This window comes from Nicotiana tomentosiformis, chromosome 5 (genome assembly GCF_000390325.3).
Source record: "Nicotiana tomentosiformis chromosome 5, ASM39032v3, whole genome shotgun sequence".
Lineage (NCBI taxonomy): Eukaryota > Viridiplantae > Streptophyta > Magnoliopsida > Solanales > Solanaceae > Nicotiana > Nicotiana tomentosiformis.
Genome location: NC_090816.1, coordinates 116,523,987 through 116,542,091, shown reverse-complemented (window position 1 = coordinate 116,542,091; position 18,105 = coordinate 116,523,987). Strand labels below are relative to the sequence as shown.

The 18,105-nt window shown below is 36.0% G+C and overlaps 1 protein-coding gene across 1 annotated transcript; it reads left to right on the top strand.

Moving 5' to 3' along the window:
* The first annotated feature begins 1,923 nt into the window (after window positions 1-1,923).
* Window positions 1,924-3,193, top strand: LOC104114840 (guanylate kinase 2, chloroplastic/mitochondrial). The gene has a single exon (XM_033660938.2). It carries the CDS (start codon window positions 2,075-2,077, stop codon window positions 2,978-2,980), a length of 906 nt encoding a protein of 301 aa, XP_033516829.1. The 5' UTR covers window positions 1,924-2,074; the 3' UTR covers window positions 2,981-3,193.
* Window positions 3,194-18,105: the final 14,912 nt, after the last annotated feature.

The following is an 18,105-nucleotide window of genomic DNA, read 5'->3' as shown; positions in this document are numbered from 1 at the left end:
CAACCTCCAAATCATTTCCTTTGATGGCACATGTATAGGAGGTTACATGCTCATTTGGGTCTGTCGGTTCGTTGTACTTAGGAATCTCGGGCATACGGAACTTCTTAGGGGTCAGCTTTGGAGCTGCGTTCGGAGGAAAAGGTTTTTTCACGAACTTCTTGGAATCCAGGCTTTTTAATATCGGCGATGCTCCTGGGATTTGGTCGACCCTGGAATTATAGGTTTCCACCTTTTTGTCATTAGCTTTGATTTTCTTCTCTCATGATTCTACCCGCTTTGTCAGTTCTTCGAGCATCTTTATGATCTCAGAATTAGTCCCCGATTCATTTTCAGTCGATATTTATGTGACCGGTTCATCTCTGCTGGTGACTTCCCGGGGTGGATCGAGTTCGACTCTGCCCGGTATGCGACTTTGGTTCTGTAACTGAGCTATCACCGCCCGTTGAGCCTGCAACATTTCGAAGATCACCCATAAATTGATCTCGTCTCCTCCAATGCTTTGTGTATTTTGAGCCGCTGATCGGGCTCCATCACAAATGCTATTCTCGGGGTCGGTAGGCAGGTTTGTATTGATAGTCACATGTGAATTAGCGTCAATCGGGTCCGCAGCCAGAATTCCGATAAGATCAACGGACGGTATCTTGTCACCGAACGCTACATCGTTATTTTCACCGTGATGACCAGACTCATTGTCAACATATGGGGGTGCTAATTGAGAGTTTGACATTTTGTGTTTTAACCTGAAATTAGAGACACTTCAAAGAACAAATGTAAAGTAGTGTGTGTTATGGAGATTTGTATCAAATAACCACTATTATCCTTAGCCCCACAGTGAGCGCCAAACTCTTTACCCTTAAAATCGGATAACAATTGAATTTATAAGTGATTTTAAGAATACGTGGATTAACGTGACACAAAATGATAAATCAGATTGCAATTGAAATAAATAATGATAAAGTAAATGCAAGCCACACGAATTGAACAGTTTCAGCCTTAGAAGGTTAGCCACCCTCGAGTCAAATGCACTTCGACCGATATCAAGATAGAAGAATAAGAACTTAAAGAGAATAATAGTGTATTGCTTTGGAATACGTGTCACAATGTCCTCAATGAATTATCAGACCCCCCTTTATATACTAGAGGAGTCATACTGTAGGTACAATTCTATAAAAGGTAAAAATCCCTTGATTTGCTGATTGCATGTTCTTTACTGACACGCGCCGAGATTCTCCGCAACATATGACAGGCTACGGATATTTCGGTCTTATGTTGCTTATGCTAACAATGTTTCTTCGAGCTCGTTCGGGGTTAGGGTCGACTCCGGGGTCTCGGACTCAATGTTCTCGAAGGTAGGTGTTCTGATGCCGGGCTGATCCCGGGTTCTAGCCCGGTATCTTCAGTCTTGCATTGTCATGTTCCAAGCCTGTCCTTTCATGTCGTAGGCGAACTCGATCTCGACTGTATACAATACTCTTTGTAAATTATCCCTCCGTAACAGCCACATAAAATTTCTAAGATTACCAATAATAAAATCATATATTTTTAAAATTTTAATGCACCACATATATTAAAGACTAATATGTTACTTTTATAATTAAAGATTCACTCAATTCCACTAACAAATATGCTTGTATATTTTTATTCTATTGATCAAAAGTTATTATCGTATACATATATTTTTATTGGATAAAGTTTTCAATTAATTTAATAATAATGTATTAGTACTTTTCTTGATAATTAAAAATTTTATTTATAACCAAGTAAATATTTATCCAAACTTTAGATCACTGGACTAAAGTTATCAAGAACTGACATGAGTAAATTTTTCATTCTTTCGGTTATAAAACGCTAAGATTATATTTGAATAACATTTTAAATAAAAATAGAAATAGAGACCTCAAAAAAGCCGAGAAAATCAGCAATCGCTTATCGCCCTGACCCGAAACAAGGCCGTTCAAAATTGCAAATAAGTGAGGAATTGGGAATTGGGATTTTGGATAAACCCTAGATTAGAAATCTCTTCTCCCAGCCAGTCAAAGATTCTCAAACTAATAGCCCGCATTAACAGTCCGTGATGCAATTTCGTAGGCTCTACACCTCTTTATCAAATTCTAGCCGCGATCCATTTCTCCTCTATCGAAATCTCAAAAACCCTTTTGCTGTTTTTGACCCTAACCCACAATTCCTCTCAACACCAAGAATCTTGAAAAAAAGGCCAATTCTTGTAACCAAACGTTTAGTGTCATCATTTCCTGCTATGGCGGATGCAAGAAGACCCGCCCATGTCCCTATACCACCCCCTGAAACTGCCGATAAGGCTGAATTGTATCGGGCCCTCGAGGCGGCGGTGGGGTCGCCGTTTAGTTCAGGTCCATTGGTACCCGACCCTCATCCTTTGATCATTGTGGTTAGTGGCCCGAGTGGGGTTGGTAAAGATGCGGTGATTAAAAGGCTTAGAGAAGTTAGGGAGAATATGCATTTTGTTGTTACTGCGACGAGCCGGAGTAAAAGGCCCGGTGAAGTTGATGGAAAAGATTACTTTTTTGTGAGTAAAGAAGAGTTTATAACAATGATTGAGAGACATGAGTTGTTGGAGTATGCATTGGTGTACGGGGATTATAAGGGTATACCAAAACAGCAAATTAGGGATCAAATGGCTAAAGGATTGGATATAGTGTTGAGAGTTGATATACAAGGGGCAGCGACTTTGAAGAGGATTTTGGGTAAATCTGCAGTGTTTGTGTTTTTAGTGGCGGAGAGTGAAGATGCATTAGTGAAGAGGTTGATTGATAGGAAGACTGAGACTAAAGAGACTTTGCTTGTGAGAATTGCCACGGCTAGGGAGGAAGTGAAGCATATGGAGGAATTTGATTATGTGGTAGTGAATAGAGAAGGGGAGTTGGAGAATTCTGTTAAGTTGATGGAGTCTATTATTGATGCAGAGAAAGCTAAAGTCAGGCAAAGAACTGCGACGATTTAGAGATTGTCTCCCTTCGAGTCATTAATTTGTTTCTTTGATTAAGTTGAGCTAACGTTATTAAAGGTTTTTTTGTTTTCTATTTCTTCTATGGAATTGTATAACTTTGTCTGGTTGTTGCATTTCCATAGGGGACCATTTCATGCATGGATAACAGATTCTTGATGCAAAGGTTTTCCTTAAGCAAAAATTGTTTAAGTTTGGTACGTGTGTTAATCCTTGTCTAGCTCATTTTTGGTTGAGGCAGAGGAAAGGTTACTTCCTGTCTTTGATCCGAGATATAGTTGTTTGTTATGGTTATCTTTGCATGCTCTTTTTTATTCATGCAACTAGTCTTTTTAATTTGATATTCGTTCATGAGAAACTGTTCTTTGGAGGTGGTGTAAGTTTTGTCCTGAAGGAGATAGGGAAAGAAACAAAGATATTGCTCTTCTTGATTGGCATAGAACAGCCCACATAAGTTTAGGCTCGACATGGATGGCACTCCATACCTAGTTTTCATCATACTACTTATGCAGTTTTATAACATTGCCTTGTTTTTCTTTGGCATCATCAGCTTTTCCTATGATTACTGTACCTACTGTCTTACTGTGAACCGGAAACAAGGCGTTTAAGGTGCAGTTTGTTGCATTTAGATGTTACTTTTCTTTTGTCTTATTAAGCCTAGCATATTGCCGTCTTGATTGAGATGATGTATGAAAGAAAGGCAAGATATTTTTTTCTCATCTGCTTAAACCTTGGTGGTAGAGTTACCTGGTACATATGTTGTTGGTAGGTAGCAAGTATCCAATGGAATAGTCCAAGTGCATACAAGCTGGCCCGGACACCACAAAAGAAAAGGAAGAAAAGGCAAGTCGTGCATATGTTAATAATTTTGTCAGTTCACATCTCTGTTCCATTGCTCCATCTGGACTCTGATGTAATTGTCATCAATATTCATTTTGAGTAGTATAGTATGATCTTACCAATTCTGTTAGCCTATCATTCATTATTCTGCATAAAGATAGAAGATGGTCCTCTTTCTTTGGCTGTTCATTTGAATCCTAATCATTTGGTTACCGGGATTAGGATTATAGTCCTGGGAAAGAATTTGGGATTGTATTTATCACATGTTCGATTATGAATATTAGCTAATAGCCTAATACCAGTACAAATTTTATACTAAAATGGTGGTATTACTTATCCCATATAGGATGTGGGATAATAATCCCAGGATTATAATCCTGGGATTGTTAATCCCTAGATATCCCACTTTGCAATCAAACGACCCCTAACAATTCTATCAAAAGTTTAATCTGCTCTTTTCCTGCAATTGTTGGGAAGGAAAGATAATCTTATTCTCATGCTGTGTATTTATGAGACTCTCTTTCCATATTCTTGTCAGCTTGGGATGAAAAATAAGGCTAATTATCTCATTATTCCAGACACCATGGGAAGAGTTATAGTTGAATCATTTAGCACTAGAAAGAAAGATGGAGAATTAAGCTAGAGAATAATCAGGTTCAAAGAAAAATTATCTTTTTAACATAAGAAGTCTGATAATTCAAAAGAAGATCGATGTATCAGAAACAAAAATTCAAAAGGTTTGGGTCCCCTTTATGTATTAGTTGAAAAGAAAATCATAGAGTTCTGAAAATTTCACTACAGAACCCAATGGTGCTCTTTTCTCCTAGATCTGTTACTGAGTTTGGTGCCATTGGAGCTAAGTTCCAGAGAGTTTATATGAGCTATATGATCAGAAGAATTCTTGCTGATCTTATATAGTTGTTGAATAATTTCAATTTATATCGGTTGTGTGACCTATAGGTCACGGGTTCGAGCCGTAGGATCAGCCACTGATGCTTGCATCATGGTAGGCTGCCTACATCACACCCTCTTGGGGTGCGGCCTTTTCTCGGATGCTTTGTGCATCGGGTTGCCTTTTTTTTTTCTTTTTTTTTTAATGTGTAAATTTATTGATATTCCATTCTTTACTCAACGTGTGCTATTGTTTCTTGCTGTCTATGTTGCTAACTTGCTATGCCCCCTGCTGCTACTATGATGTCATTATTTAGTAGAGTCATGCTTTGAGTGACATCAAACAAATGGTATATTCTCACGTTTTACGTTTTGAAGATCAAATCAATGAAAAAGGTATATTATTGAATTTAAAAATCCATTCATTGTGTTGCCTTTTGTTGGCATAAAAGAAATTTTCAAATTCATGCCGAAAAAAGCCTTTACCTTTTAATGATATTCATTTTTTCGAACAAGAATCGTATTTTATTCTTTTTAACAAGGGTAATAAAGAAGACTGATAGTAGCTTGTTTGACCAAGTTTCTAATCAGTTTATTTTGAAAAGTATTTTTTCAAAATTACTTTTCAAAAAAGTACTTTCTTGAAAAGTAATTTGTGTTTGGCTAATTAATTTGAAAAATATTTTTGAGTAGCAATTAGTGTTTGACCAAGATTTTAAAAAGTGATTCTAAAAGTGTATTATTCTCAAAATGCTTTTCATAAAAGTGCTTTGGGAAAAAGCTACTTTCTTCTTCTTTTAAAAAAAACTTTGCTATTGCTTCTATTCAAAATATTTTTCCTTTTAAAAGCTTGGTCAAACATTTTAAATTTGGAAAAAAAAAAATTCTGCCAAAAAGAAGCTTAAAGGAATTTTCATAATTTCATTTTTTTTTATCATAAATAATCGCTAACAAGAATTTGGTTCTTTTGAGAGATACGATCGGGAAGAGCTAATTGGTTTACTTTGTACCGTCCGGAGGTCATATAGATCGGAATCCGGAGCGATAAGAACGAAAGAAATTTCGAAGAAGCTCTTTTAAGAATATTTCCCGCACTTCTGTAATAAATTTTCCTACTTTATTATGCCGAGAGGAATACTACTGATTATCTATGAAAGAAAGGCTTTTAAAAATGAAAAAAATCTTATCTCAGGCTATAAGATTAGTAGTGTTTGTTTTATAATCCAGAAGTTTGATATTTGATAAGGGGAAGCTTCGTCAGGAAGAAATGTCAACTGTGTGATAACTGATAAGGAATTATTATTTGCGTTGTTTAATACCAATGTAGGCAATGTACCATGCCGAATAAATATTTTAGTTGTTAGCCATAATGCTTGGTAGGGGGAAGCTTCTTTGTGGAAAAAAGTCAACTTTATACTTATTAATGTGTAAAAATATTAGCGACAAATCTAGAATTAGATGGTACCCTACATTTTGAAAGTTTTTGAGTGAATTCTAAATATACTTAATTTATACTAGTTATTCACACACACATACACAGATGTAGGGTACATGAACCGGGTTGGTTCGACTTTTATCAAAATTAAACCAAACTAACTATATCAGTTTGAATTGATTCGGTTTTGTCGGATTTTTTTTGTTTTTTTCGGATTTTTTTATTAAATAAATATTATTTCAATCTTACTTTGTTAAAGTTATGGATAAAGTTTTGATAAGTGGACATATGTTTACTAAAAAATGAAAAAATTAACAAACATATGGTTTATTAAACTATTCATATGAGAGAATTCTTTTTAGTTAAAACATGATAGTTATTTTTTTAGTCGTCTAACAATAATTTTTTTTGATGTATGCTTTCGAGGTAATTTAATAATTAAACATAAAAATCAATATGATATCAAAATAATAATATGTTCTTTTTAATTCTAAATTATTGAAATACCATTTCAAATTCGAAAAAAGAAATCTTTATATACCAATATGGAAGAACAAAAGAGATGATTGAAACATTTCGATAACACTTGATAAAAAAGTGATGCAACCCACTATTTAAAATAAATAAAAATAAATACACTTTATATTTCTATGAAATATTACGTCCCATGAGGGGATCCCAAATATTTCTAGATATTTTTTTTTTATAGAAAGTTCTATATAAAGTCTTAAAAGTATATATAAAAATTATATATTTATATGTCGGTTTTGTTCGAATTTTTTTACTCAACACCAAACCAAATCAAATCAAATCAATCGATTTGGTTTGACTTTTTGGTTTGCACAGTTTTCTGATTCGATTTTAACATCTCACACAGGTTTCGAGCACGAAATTCTGAACCGTACTGGGAGCTGCTGCTTAAATTAGTGTCATGTTGAACATTGAGCTGTTAGCTATATAACTGCATCGATTTCTATAAATATATATTAATAAGCTCTCAAGCCAGTTTTGTTCTCTTGTATGTAATCAATTTTATGACTAACAAATGTTTTCTTTGAAATAAAATAATGAACAATCCCATTAAAATGCTAGTTACATGGATCCACATTTGGAAAGAGCTACACAAATTGGCCCTTTGATGAGAAATTATGAATAATCGCTGCTTACTCGTGCTTTAATTTGGACCTATCAACCTCCTTCCACATTCAATTAATTCTAGTTAGTTCTGACTTCTCATATGAACTATAAACTCATAATTAATTTTGCAATTATGCTAGATCAGCCTTGACATGTGGGACATGGTTTCATTGTTTCGGCAACTTCTAGTATTGAATAGTTTAATAACTAAAACATTATAGAAGAAACAATAGAGAAGTTTCCAGCGCATTTACGTTTAGGGATGAAACTAAGATTTGAAGTTTATGAGTTAGTAAACTTGTCATGAAACACATACCTTATCTTAGTTACTGAGTTAGTATATTTAGTGAATTTCCTAATACAATACAACGTCTGTTAAGTATCGAGATTTACAGAGAGATTGACAAAATGTAAACTAGGGTTCATAAGTTGAGAGAAGGTTTGAGAGAAAATATATATTTTTTATATTGAGAAATGTCAATCTGGTTACAAAAATGAGAGACTCCTCTTATAAATAGTGGGCATGACCCGGTGGCCCAACTAATACAAAACAATGGACTCAATATAGATATGGACCTAAGTTACAAGAATGACCCAAATAGTTCAGCCTTTATCTAATATTCTAATAGCCCCCCTCAAGTTGGAAGGTGATAAAACCCCCAACTTGCGAAGATGAAAATGATGAGCAGGTTCCGGAATGGCCTTGTTAAGAATATTAGCAACTTGAGCATCACTAGAGACATGATCCAAGCTGAGCAGCCCATCACCAATTTTGCCTCTGACGAAATGACAGTCCAGCTCTATATACTTAGTCCGCTCATAAAATACTAGGTTGCGGGCAATGTGCAAGGCTGCCTGGTTGTCACAATACAAAGGGATGGGAGAAGAAGAAGGAAGACCAAAATCAGACAACAACCTGGAAAGCCAAGTGACCTCAGCTGGAGCTTTACTCGTGGCTCTGTACTCAGCTTCAACAGAGGAGAGAGAGAGAGAGATCACAGACTGTTTCTTGGATTTCCAGCTCACCAAACAATCACCAAGAAAAGCACAGAAACCAGTCACAGATCTTCTACTATCAGCACAATAAGACCAATCACTATCACAGTATACCGTCAAGGAAAGATCAGGTGAATTACTGAAGAAAAGTCCAAAATCAGAAGTGCCCTTCCAACACCTCAACAAGTGTAAAGCAACCTGCATATGGGGAACACAAGGAGTCTGCAGGAACTGGCTGAGATGCTGAACTGCAAAGCTAATATCAGGCCTTTTATGGGTCAAGAAGTTCAACTTACCCACCACGCACCTATACTCTTCAGGCTTGGGCAAAGGCTCACTAACAGAAGCCTTTAGTTTCTCATTAAGAGTAATGTAACGACCCGACTTGTCGTTTTAAAAATTTAAGCCCTGTCTGGCAGCATAAGGCACTGAGCAGCTTCTTATTATATGTATTGACTTGCGTACATGGTTGAATTCAGTTACTGGATGATTTGGAGTGATTTGGGACACTTGGTCCCCAAAACGGAAGTTTAAGTCTTAGGATTTTTACCATAGTAGGAACTATGTGAAGACGACTCCGGAATGGAATTTTGATGATGTCAATATCTTCGTATGGTGATTATGGATTTAGGATCGTGTCCGGAAAATTATTTGGAGGTCTGTAGAGAAATTTGGCTTGAAATGACGAAAGATGATTTTTTGGGAAGTTTGACCGGGGGGTTGACTTTTTGATACCGGGGCTGGAATCCAATTCTGGAAATTGGAATAGTTTTGTAATGTCAATTATTACTTGTGTGCAAAATTTGAAGTCATTTAAGATTGATTTGATGTATTTCGGCACAAGATATAGAAATTAAAATTTCAAAGTTCATTAGGCTTGAATTGGGGTATGATTCGTGGCTTTGATATTGTTTGATGTGATTTGAGGCCTCGAGGAGGTTCGTGTTATGTATTGGGACTGGTTGGTACGATTGGACGGGGTCCCGGGGGCCTCGGGTTTGATTCGGGGTGGTTCCGGACCAAGTTTGGGTGTTTTGATGCTGCTGGTTGCTGGTTCTGGTGTTGTTTTTCGCGTTCGCGATGAGCCTCTCGCTTTGTTGTTGGGACTTTGTTCTTCGCGTTCACGAAGAGGTTCTCATGTTCGCGAAGAAGGAAATTTTGTTGTTCATCGTCTAATTTTAGAGGCTCATATCTCGCAATCTATAAGGAATTTGGAGATGATCCAAAAATAAAAGTTGTAGCCCTTTGTTTCTATACACTATAGGTTGTCCGGGAAGAGTTTGGAAATCTCTGTTGCATAGGGTTGACTTTGGAAGCTTATATCTCGTAATCTATAAGGAATTGGGAGATGAGCAACAAATGAAAGTTATAGACATTGGAGTCTAGTTTTCAGAAAGTCAAACCATTCATCATTTGAAGTTTTGTACAAAACGTTATAACCATTATACTAGAGGCTGTCTGAGAAGAGTTTGAAAATGACTTTTGAAGAATTTGTTCATCGGAAACGCGAAGGGGTGTCGTGAACGCGAAGAACAAACCCCTGGGCAGCATAATAAAGTCCAAATTCGTATCATTCTTCCATTTTTGGACCAAGGAAGCTCGGATGAGGCGATTGTTCTAGAGTTTTTCAAGGAAAATATTTGGGTAAGAATTCCTAACTTGATTTTGGTTAAATTACATGAATCTATTGTTGTTTTTATCACTAAATTAGTGAATTGGGTTGAAAAATTTAGAAAACCCTCTTGGTTTAAATTTAAGATTTTGAGGTCGATTTGTTATTGGAATTCGATAAAATTGGTATGGTTGAACTCGTATCGGAATGGGTGTTCGAATTTTATGAAAATTATGCCGGGTTCCAAGAGGCGGGTCCCGCGTTGACTTTTGTTGACTTTTTGGAATAAAATTTTAAGTCGGCGTATTATTATCCGAAATTATTTTCGATGAATTTTAATGAAGTTGTACGATTAATTTGGATAGATTTAAGCGGTCCGGAGGTCAATTCAAGCAAGAAGACGATTTTGAAATATCGGCATAACTTCAAAGAGGTAAGTGTCTTGCTTAACCTCGAGTGGGGGAATTACCCCTTAGGCATCGAGTCTTATGTGCCATTTGTGAAATGTGAAAAGCCGTGCACGCGAGGTGACGAGTATGTACTCGGGCTTATATGTGCAAATTTTATTGAGTTATAGTCTTGGGCATATTGTGTAGTAAATTGGATAATTGTTGGCATTTATTTAGTCATTTGTTTGCCATTCTTCAATTCGCATTTATTGAATTTATTTTTATATGATAATTTGATGTGCATGTTACCTGTATATTTATGTGAATTCCGTGAGTTTGATATTCGTGGGATTTAATTTCATTATGGATTTTTCCTCTGTAAATAATTAATTAAATGAACTTAAGAAGATGTGTTAATATAATCATCTAAATTTAGATTAATGAAGGTGTGCCCTATGTTGATTATTTTTCTATCTCTATTGTTTGTTTTTGGGTGTTATATACATTGTGTGGAGCCTTGGGCTATTTGTTATGAAATTAATTAATTTTGTTATATCTTTGGAATTTGGTTGTGGCCATTCGGCAAATTATGATATGAATTGATTTTATTATATTGTCGTGTTAATTTTCCGTATAAATTGTTGTGTTGTGTGAGTTATTATTTTGGGGAGATAAGGGTGGCATTTCACCGTTGATATTATGTGGGTATAAGGGTGGCATTTCACTATTGTTATGTTTGTTGGAATATTGTCTGGGCGGAGCGATAATGGTGGCTATAGGAGCGATAAGGGTGGCAATATGAGCGATAAGGGTGGCAATATGAGCGATAAGGGTGGCTATTGATATTGTCCGGGCGGAGCGATAAGGGTGGCTATAGGAGTGATAAGGGTGGCAATAGAAGCGATAAGGGTGGCTATAGGAGTGATAAGGGTGGCAATAAGAGCGATAAGGGTGGCTATTATCAGGGACGATAAGTGATGATGTGGTGTTGATAATTTTCATGTGATGTTGTGATTTTCTTGTATTTATTTTTATACCTTGTGCAACTTGTCTTGTTGTTGGTAAATTAATAAAAGTCTGATTTATGTTGAAATTGAGAGCCTGTGGCTATTGCCAGGTGAATTATAAAATAAAATGTGGGCATGAGGTGCCGTGAGTAAATAATGAGAATATTTAGCACGTGAATTGTCCGTGCAGTTGTGATATGAAATGTGGGCACGAGGTACTGTGATGAAATGATAATGATAATGATAATTGGCACGTGAATTGTACGTGCAATTGTGATATGAAGTGAGGGCACGAGGTGCCGGGAAAATATGATGATTTAATTATGGGCACGAGGTGCCGTAAAAATATGAAAATGGGCTGAGACCCGTGTTTACGAAAAATATGAAAATGGGCTGAAACCCGTATTTTTATGATTATGAAATGAGGTGTCACATGGTGACTTTTTATTTGAAAGAATTATATTCAAAATATTTATTTGGAAGGATTTTTAAATAGAAAGTATTATAGGAAAGAATTGTATTGGAAAGATATTTATTTGAAGAAATTATATTTGAAAAGATTTATTGAAAGAATTATATTTGAAAAATAATTATTTGAGAAAATTATGTTTGAAAGAGAATTATTTGGAAGAATTATATGTGGAAGACATTTATTTGAAGGACTTGATTTAATTGGGTGTAATTGTACTTATTAATTATTGAGGGATATTAATGGTATCCTTGTTGTCTGCTGTACATATCACTGGTTGTTTCATGTTGCCCTATTATTATTTGTTTCCTATTATTTTGTATATTATATTGCATAGGTTATTAGACTAGTGAGTTTCTTGACTGTACCTCGTCTCTACTCCATTGAGGTTAGTCTTGATACTTATTGGGTACCGACCGTGGCATACTCATACTACACTTCTGCACATTTTTGTGCATAGCCAGGTATTGAAGATAACGGACTTGAGCAGAGTTAAAGAGGGATCGTAAGAATTCAAGGTAGAGCTGCTTGGTCGTCATATTCCCTTTGAGTCTTTTCATTTCATTGTATTGTTAAATTATAATCAAATAATATTGTATATTCGGTCCTCGTGATCATTCTATGTATTCAGTTAGAGTTCGTGACTCAGTACTACCAGTCTTGGGAGGTTGTATATTGTAATTATTTCCGTTGTTAGTTTTAAAAAAAATGGCTTCAAAAATGTAATGGTAATTGGCTTACCTAGTCTTAGAGACTAGGTGCTATCACGACTCCTATTGTAGAATTTTTGGGTCGTGACAAACAAGAGGACAAACGACAACAGAAGAAGCAAAAGAATCCAATAAGTCATGAACAAACTTCTTTTGATGAAGAAGAACCCCAGAATCAGAATAGAGAACCTCAATCACCAAAATATAATTAAGAGAACCAAGATCCTTAATTCTGAACTGTTCATGCAGAAAGCTTTTTAAGGAAGAAATCTCAGACAAATCAGTCATAGTAAGGATGATATCATCTACATACACAACTAAAATGACTAAAGAAGTCCCAGAACCCCTAGTAAATAGGGAGTAATCATTTAAAGAATGAGAATATCCTCTAGAACAAAGGGCCTGAGACAATTTAGCATACCATTGTATGAGACAATTTAGCATACCATTATCTGGAAGCTTGTCTCAAACCATAGAGGGACTTAAGTAGCTTGCAAACCAAAGGAGAAGAAGAAGAACAAGAAGGAGGAACAGATAAACCAGGAGGTACCTTAATAAAAACCTCCTCATCAAGATCCCCATGTAAGAATGCATTATTAACATCAAGTTGAAAAAGAGGCCAGTGTTGCTTGACAGCAACAACAATTTAAGATTTCACAGTGGACATTTTAATAACAGGAGAAAAGGTTTCATGAAAACCAACCCCCTCAACCTGAGTATCACCCCTAACTACCAACCTGGCCTTATACCTTTCCAGACTCCCATCAACTCTATATTTTACTTTGTATACCCATTTGCACCCTATAGGCTTTTTACCAGGGGTAACTCAACAATCTCCCAAGTTCTATTAGCCTCCAAAGCCTCAAACTCCTTTCTCATAGCATCCTGCTACTTAGGAATAACAACAACCTGAGAGTAAGTGTAAGGCTCAGGGATGTGGAGTTGTGTAGTGGTTGCATTGAAGGAAACAGACTCGAAACTTGAAGGAGCAGGGAGAGATGCAGAAGGAGGAAGGGTAGGACATACATAATCCTGAAGATAAGCAGTATCTTCAGGAATAGTATGAGGCCTACTAGATCTTCTAATTTGAGGAAGAGATGAAGGAGGAACAGAAGGGGAAGAGGAGCTAGAGGGAGGAGAAAAATAAAATCAGGGGAACCTGAGGAAGGAAAAGGAGGATTAGAGATGAGAGAGGACTGGGGAGAAGAAATAGGAACAAGAGGAGATATGGGAGAATGTGAATCATCAGAAAAGTGAATAGGAACAAAAGAAGAAGGCATGCCAGGAGATGAGGGAACAAAAGATTTTGAGAAAGGAAAGATGTGCTCATGAAAAGTCACATCTTTGGAGACAAAACAAGATTTAATGAAAAACTTGTAAACATTATAACCCTTTTTGGCAAAAGGGTAGCCAATGAACACACATGGGATAGACCTAGGATGAAACTTGTCTCTATGGGGTGTGGGCACAATTGAGTAGCAAAGGCAGCCAAAGGATCTGAGATGAGAATATAGAGGGGCCTTACCAAATAGTAACTCATAAGGACTCTTGTGTTTGAGAAGAGGTGAAAGAAATCTATTTATTAGGTAAGTAGCAGTAAGAAGACAATCACCCCCAAAATTTAAGGAAGGTGAGATTGAAATAAAAGAGCCCTAACAGTCTCTAACAAATGCCTATGTTTCCTTTCAACTACACCATTTTGTTGAGGGGTATGAGGACAAGAAGTTTGATGAATGATCCTCTTTTCAGAAAAGAAAAGAGAAGCAGAGGAACTGGAGCCTAACTTTAAAGCATTATCACTTCTCACAGTCTGAATTTTAGTTTGAAATTGTGTTTCAACCATAAAGATGAAAGCTTTTAACAAATCAAAAGCATTGCTCTTTTCTCCCATCAAATGTGTCCAAGTAGCCCTAGTATAGTCATCTACTATAGTAAGAAAGTATTTAGAACTAGAATGGGTGGGAGTGGAGTAGGGACCCCAAGTATCTATATGTATAGGCTGAAAATGGTGAGTGGACTGAATAGAACTATCAGGAAAAGGGAGCCTAGTTTGTCTTGCTAAGGGGCAAATGGGACATATGAAAGACTGTTTGGAGGATAGTCCACAATCAAGGCCAGAAATAAGTTTCATTTTAGAAAAAGGAATATGTCCAAGTCTATAATGCCAAACAATATCAGATTTATTGATTTTATTTGAATCAACCATGGTATTTACAGATTATCAATAGCAACATTATTAGACATTACAGGTAGAGAACAAGTAACAGAAGAACAAGAATTGACATTAACAGATCCAACAGGAAAAGTGACATGTTGGAACAACTTGTAAAGTCCATTGTGCAGTCTACCAAGCACCACTGGCTTCCTCACTGAAGGGCCCTGGAAAGTGCAAGCAGACTTGGTAAATTGTACAACATCATCACAATGAGACAAAAGCTTGTGGACAGATATGAGATTATGTTTAAAACTAGGGATGTAAAGAACATTATGAAGGATTAAGTCAGGAAATAAAGCTAAAGAACCAACATTGGTAACCTTTACTTTATACCCATTTGGAAGAGACACAAGATAAGGAATATGAAGAGTGATTATAACAAAAAGTAAACTCCTGATTGAAGTCATAAGATCAGTAGCTCCAAAGTCTATTATCCAAACAATGCCATTCATACTAGACAACATACAAGCTCCATAAGAAACACCCTCATAAGGCATAAACTTACCAGCAAAGTTAGCAGAAGCCAAGAGAGGTGGAAAGTGTGGGGAAGCAGAGATTTGGGATTGTTTTAATAAGATTATTAGCTGAGAGTATTGATCCTTGGTAAGGCCAGGTATCACAGAAGACTCCTGATTCTCAACAGGACCATCAGAACCACCAGGCACAGAAGAACCACCAGAGGATTCATGCTCAACATGTGCAGTAGTTCTGCGAGGGGGAGGTCCTTTGTTGAACTTGAAATTGGGAGGATATCTATGCAATTTATAGCATTTATCTATAGAATGCCTAGGTTTCTTGCAATATTTTCAGATGAGAGAAGACCTGGGAGCCTCAAAAGGAACCTTGGAAGGAAATGATGGCTTAGAAGTCCTAACATTGAATGAAGCAGACTGTGTGGAGAATTGGGAGGCAGAAGACACATGCCTCTGCTTCTCATCAGATAATAAGATGTTGTACATATTTCCAATAGATAGAAGTGATTTCATCATTAAAATGTTGCTGCGAGTTTGCATGTAGGTATCATTCAGACCCATAAGGAACTGATAAACCTTCTACTCTTCATCCTCAGTAGCCTTACCCCCACAAGTACAAACTCTGGCCTTATAAGAAGTTATTTCATCCCAGAGTTGTTTGATTTTATTAAAATAAGAAGCTATGTCTAAAGACCCTTGAGAGATATGTGTTAATTCTTTCTTTAGCTCAAAAACTCTGGCCCCATCAGCCTTACCATATCTCTCCTCCAATTCACACCAAATATCTTTAGCATATTCAGAGTATTCTACGCTACGAGATATTTCTTTTGACAAGGAATTAACCAACCATGACATCACAAGATCATTACACCGTTGCTACTAACGTGCCAGAGGATATCCTGGAAGTGGCTTTGTAGAGGTGCCATTGATAAAGTTAAGTTTATTACGAATGGAGAGAGCAACCAAGATGTTTCTCCTCCAGCTGCCATAACAGCTTCCATCAAATCGACTAGAGACCAAAGAGGTTCCCAGCACATCTGATGGATGCACATATAATGAATGACATGAATGTGTAAAATCATCTTCGTGAAACACAATACGAGATGCAGTAGATGAAGAAGAAGGTGTAATTACAGGATTATCATTCGTCATTGAGAGGAAATATATCAATAAGAAACAATCAGCGATTCAACAAACAAACTTATAAAATATGAAGAGAGAACTGGTTTACCCCCCTCTTTTGCAACCGAAAAGAGAAAAGCCTTGTGAACAAACTTCCGGCGGCTCAACTAAACACCGACGAGAAAACCCTAGCTCGAATCAGATGAACAAATCAGCTAGGTACAGTCAAATATCCAGAGAAATAGTAAAATCTAGCAGAAACGGACGATAATGAGAAGAAATCATCCAACGAAAACCAAACAAAACCCTAATCCAGTGTGAATGCAGTTCAAACGAAAAACTCGATGAAAACTGAATAGGTTAACATCGATGGGAAGCTAATGATATGATCTACCAGAATCTACGCTCTGATACCATGTTAAGTATCGGGATTTACAGAGAGATTGACAAAATGTAAACTAGGGTTCATAGGTTGAGAGAAGGTTCGAGAGAAAACAGATATTTTCTATATTGAGAAATGTCAATCTGGTTACAAAAATGAGAGACTCCTCTTATAAATAGTGGGCCTGACTCGGTGGCCCAACTAATACAAAACAATGGACTCAATATAGACATGGACCTAAGTTACAAGAATGGCCCAAATAATCCAGCCTTTATCTAATATTTTAACAACGTCTAAGTAAAAATGGTTGGGTTTTGTCCAATCCTTACCTAATAAGCTAGTTCCGCATGTGGTCCCGTTAGCCAGTAATTGCTATTCCTAGTTCTACACTCTCTAGTAATTATCTGATAGGATATGCTTTTTCTTCTGTTACATCTTCAAGCATAAACGGATCAATTCTTCTAAAATTTTCTTCTTCTTCTTCTTCGGTGTCGCGTACTTGATATGTTCTTCTTCTTCTTCTTCTGTGTCGCGTACTTGATATGTTCAGAGCAAACAAATTACATATATAGATAGGTAAATGATTTTGCTTTAGTTACTTAACTACGAGTTCTTTTATCCTCTTTATCAACTTGCATGTTTACCTTTCACATTTAACATAAATGACTAAATTTTAACTACTACCTTAGCACTTATGGTATGTTACGTATGTTGTATATATTTTTCATGGATATTGGTATAAATATAGGATACTCTTGAGTCTTGATTCACAAAATAGATGTTCTTACTATTTATTTTTCTTTTCTGTTTTATTTAAAAAACAAAAACGAATGTGAGTATAAATCAGTTTTGAGAAGAGTTACAAAGTCAATTTATGACATATTCATGATAAATCGAAGACTAACCACGTATGGTAAAGTATACAATATTATACAAACTTATAGGTTCTATTTCTGGAGAGAGTAAATTAACTACAAAAAAACTTACAGTACTCATGTTGCACCAAATTAATAAATTCAAAACATGTGTATTGCATGTAAACATTTATTTCTTAATTAAGATTAAATTATTATGTGTTCTAATTTAACTAGATAACAAACCAGTGACCTCGATATTATCAAACCTCAACGTTTGCCGTTGAGTTAATTTTCATTCCTTATCTATTTTTCCAATAGAAGCATATTCCACGAATCAATATAAGATGATATATATACATCTTCAACTCTCTTTTTATTTGTTATAGTATATAAATTAAACGTGACAATCCCAAAAGTAATTAAAATTTCCAAGACTTCTTGTTATTTCCAAATCTGGCAATTGGCATAATTGCCGTCATGCTTTATTACACGGAGTTTTTTCAGCTTCACACGTTTAGACAAAAAGGATGTACAAAGATCTTTGCCGGCTTATATTTTATTTATTTGCATTTTCAGTCTTATATAAA

Excerpts from the sequence above, each read along its gene's own strand:
- LOC104114840 (XM_033660938.2), top strand. The coding sequence starts at position 2,075 with ATGCAATTTCGTAGGCTCTACACCTCTTTATCAAATTCTAGCCGCGAT.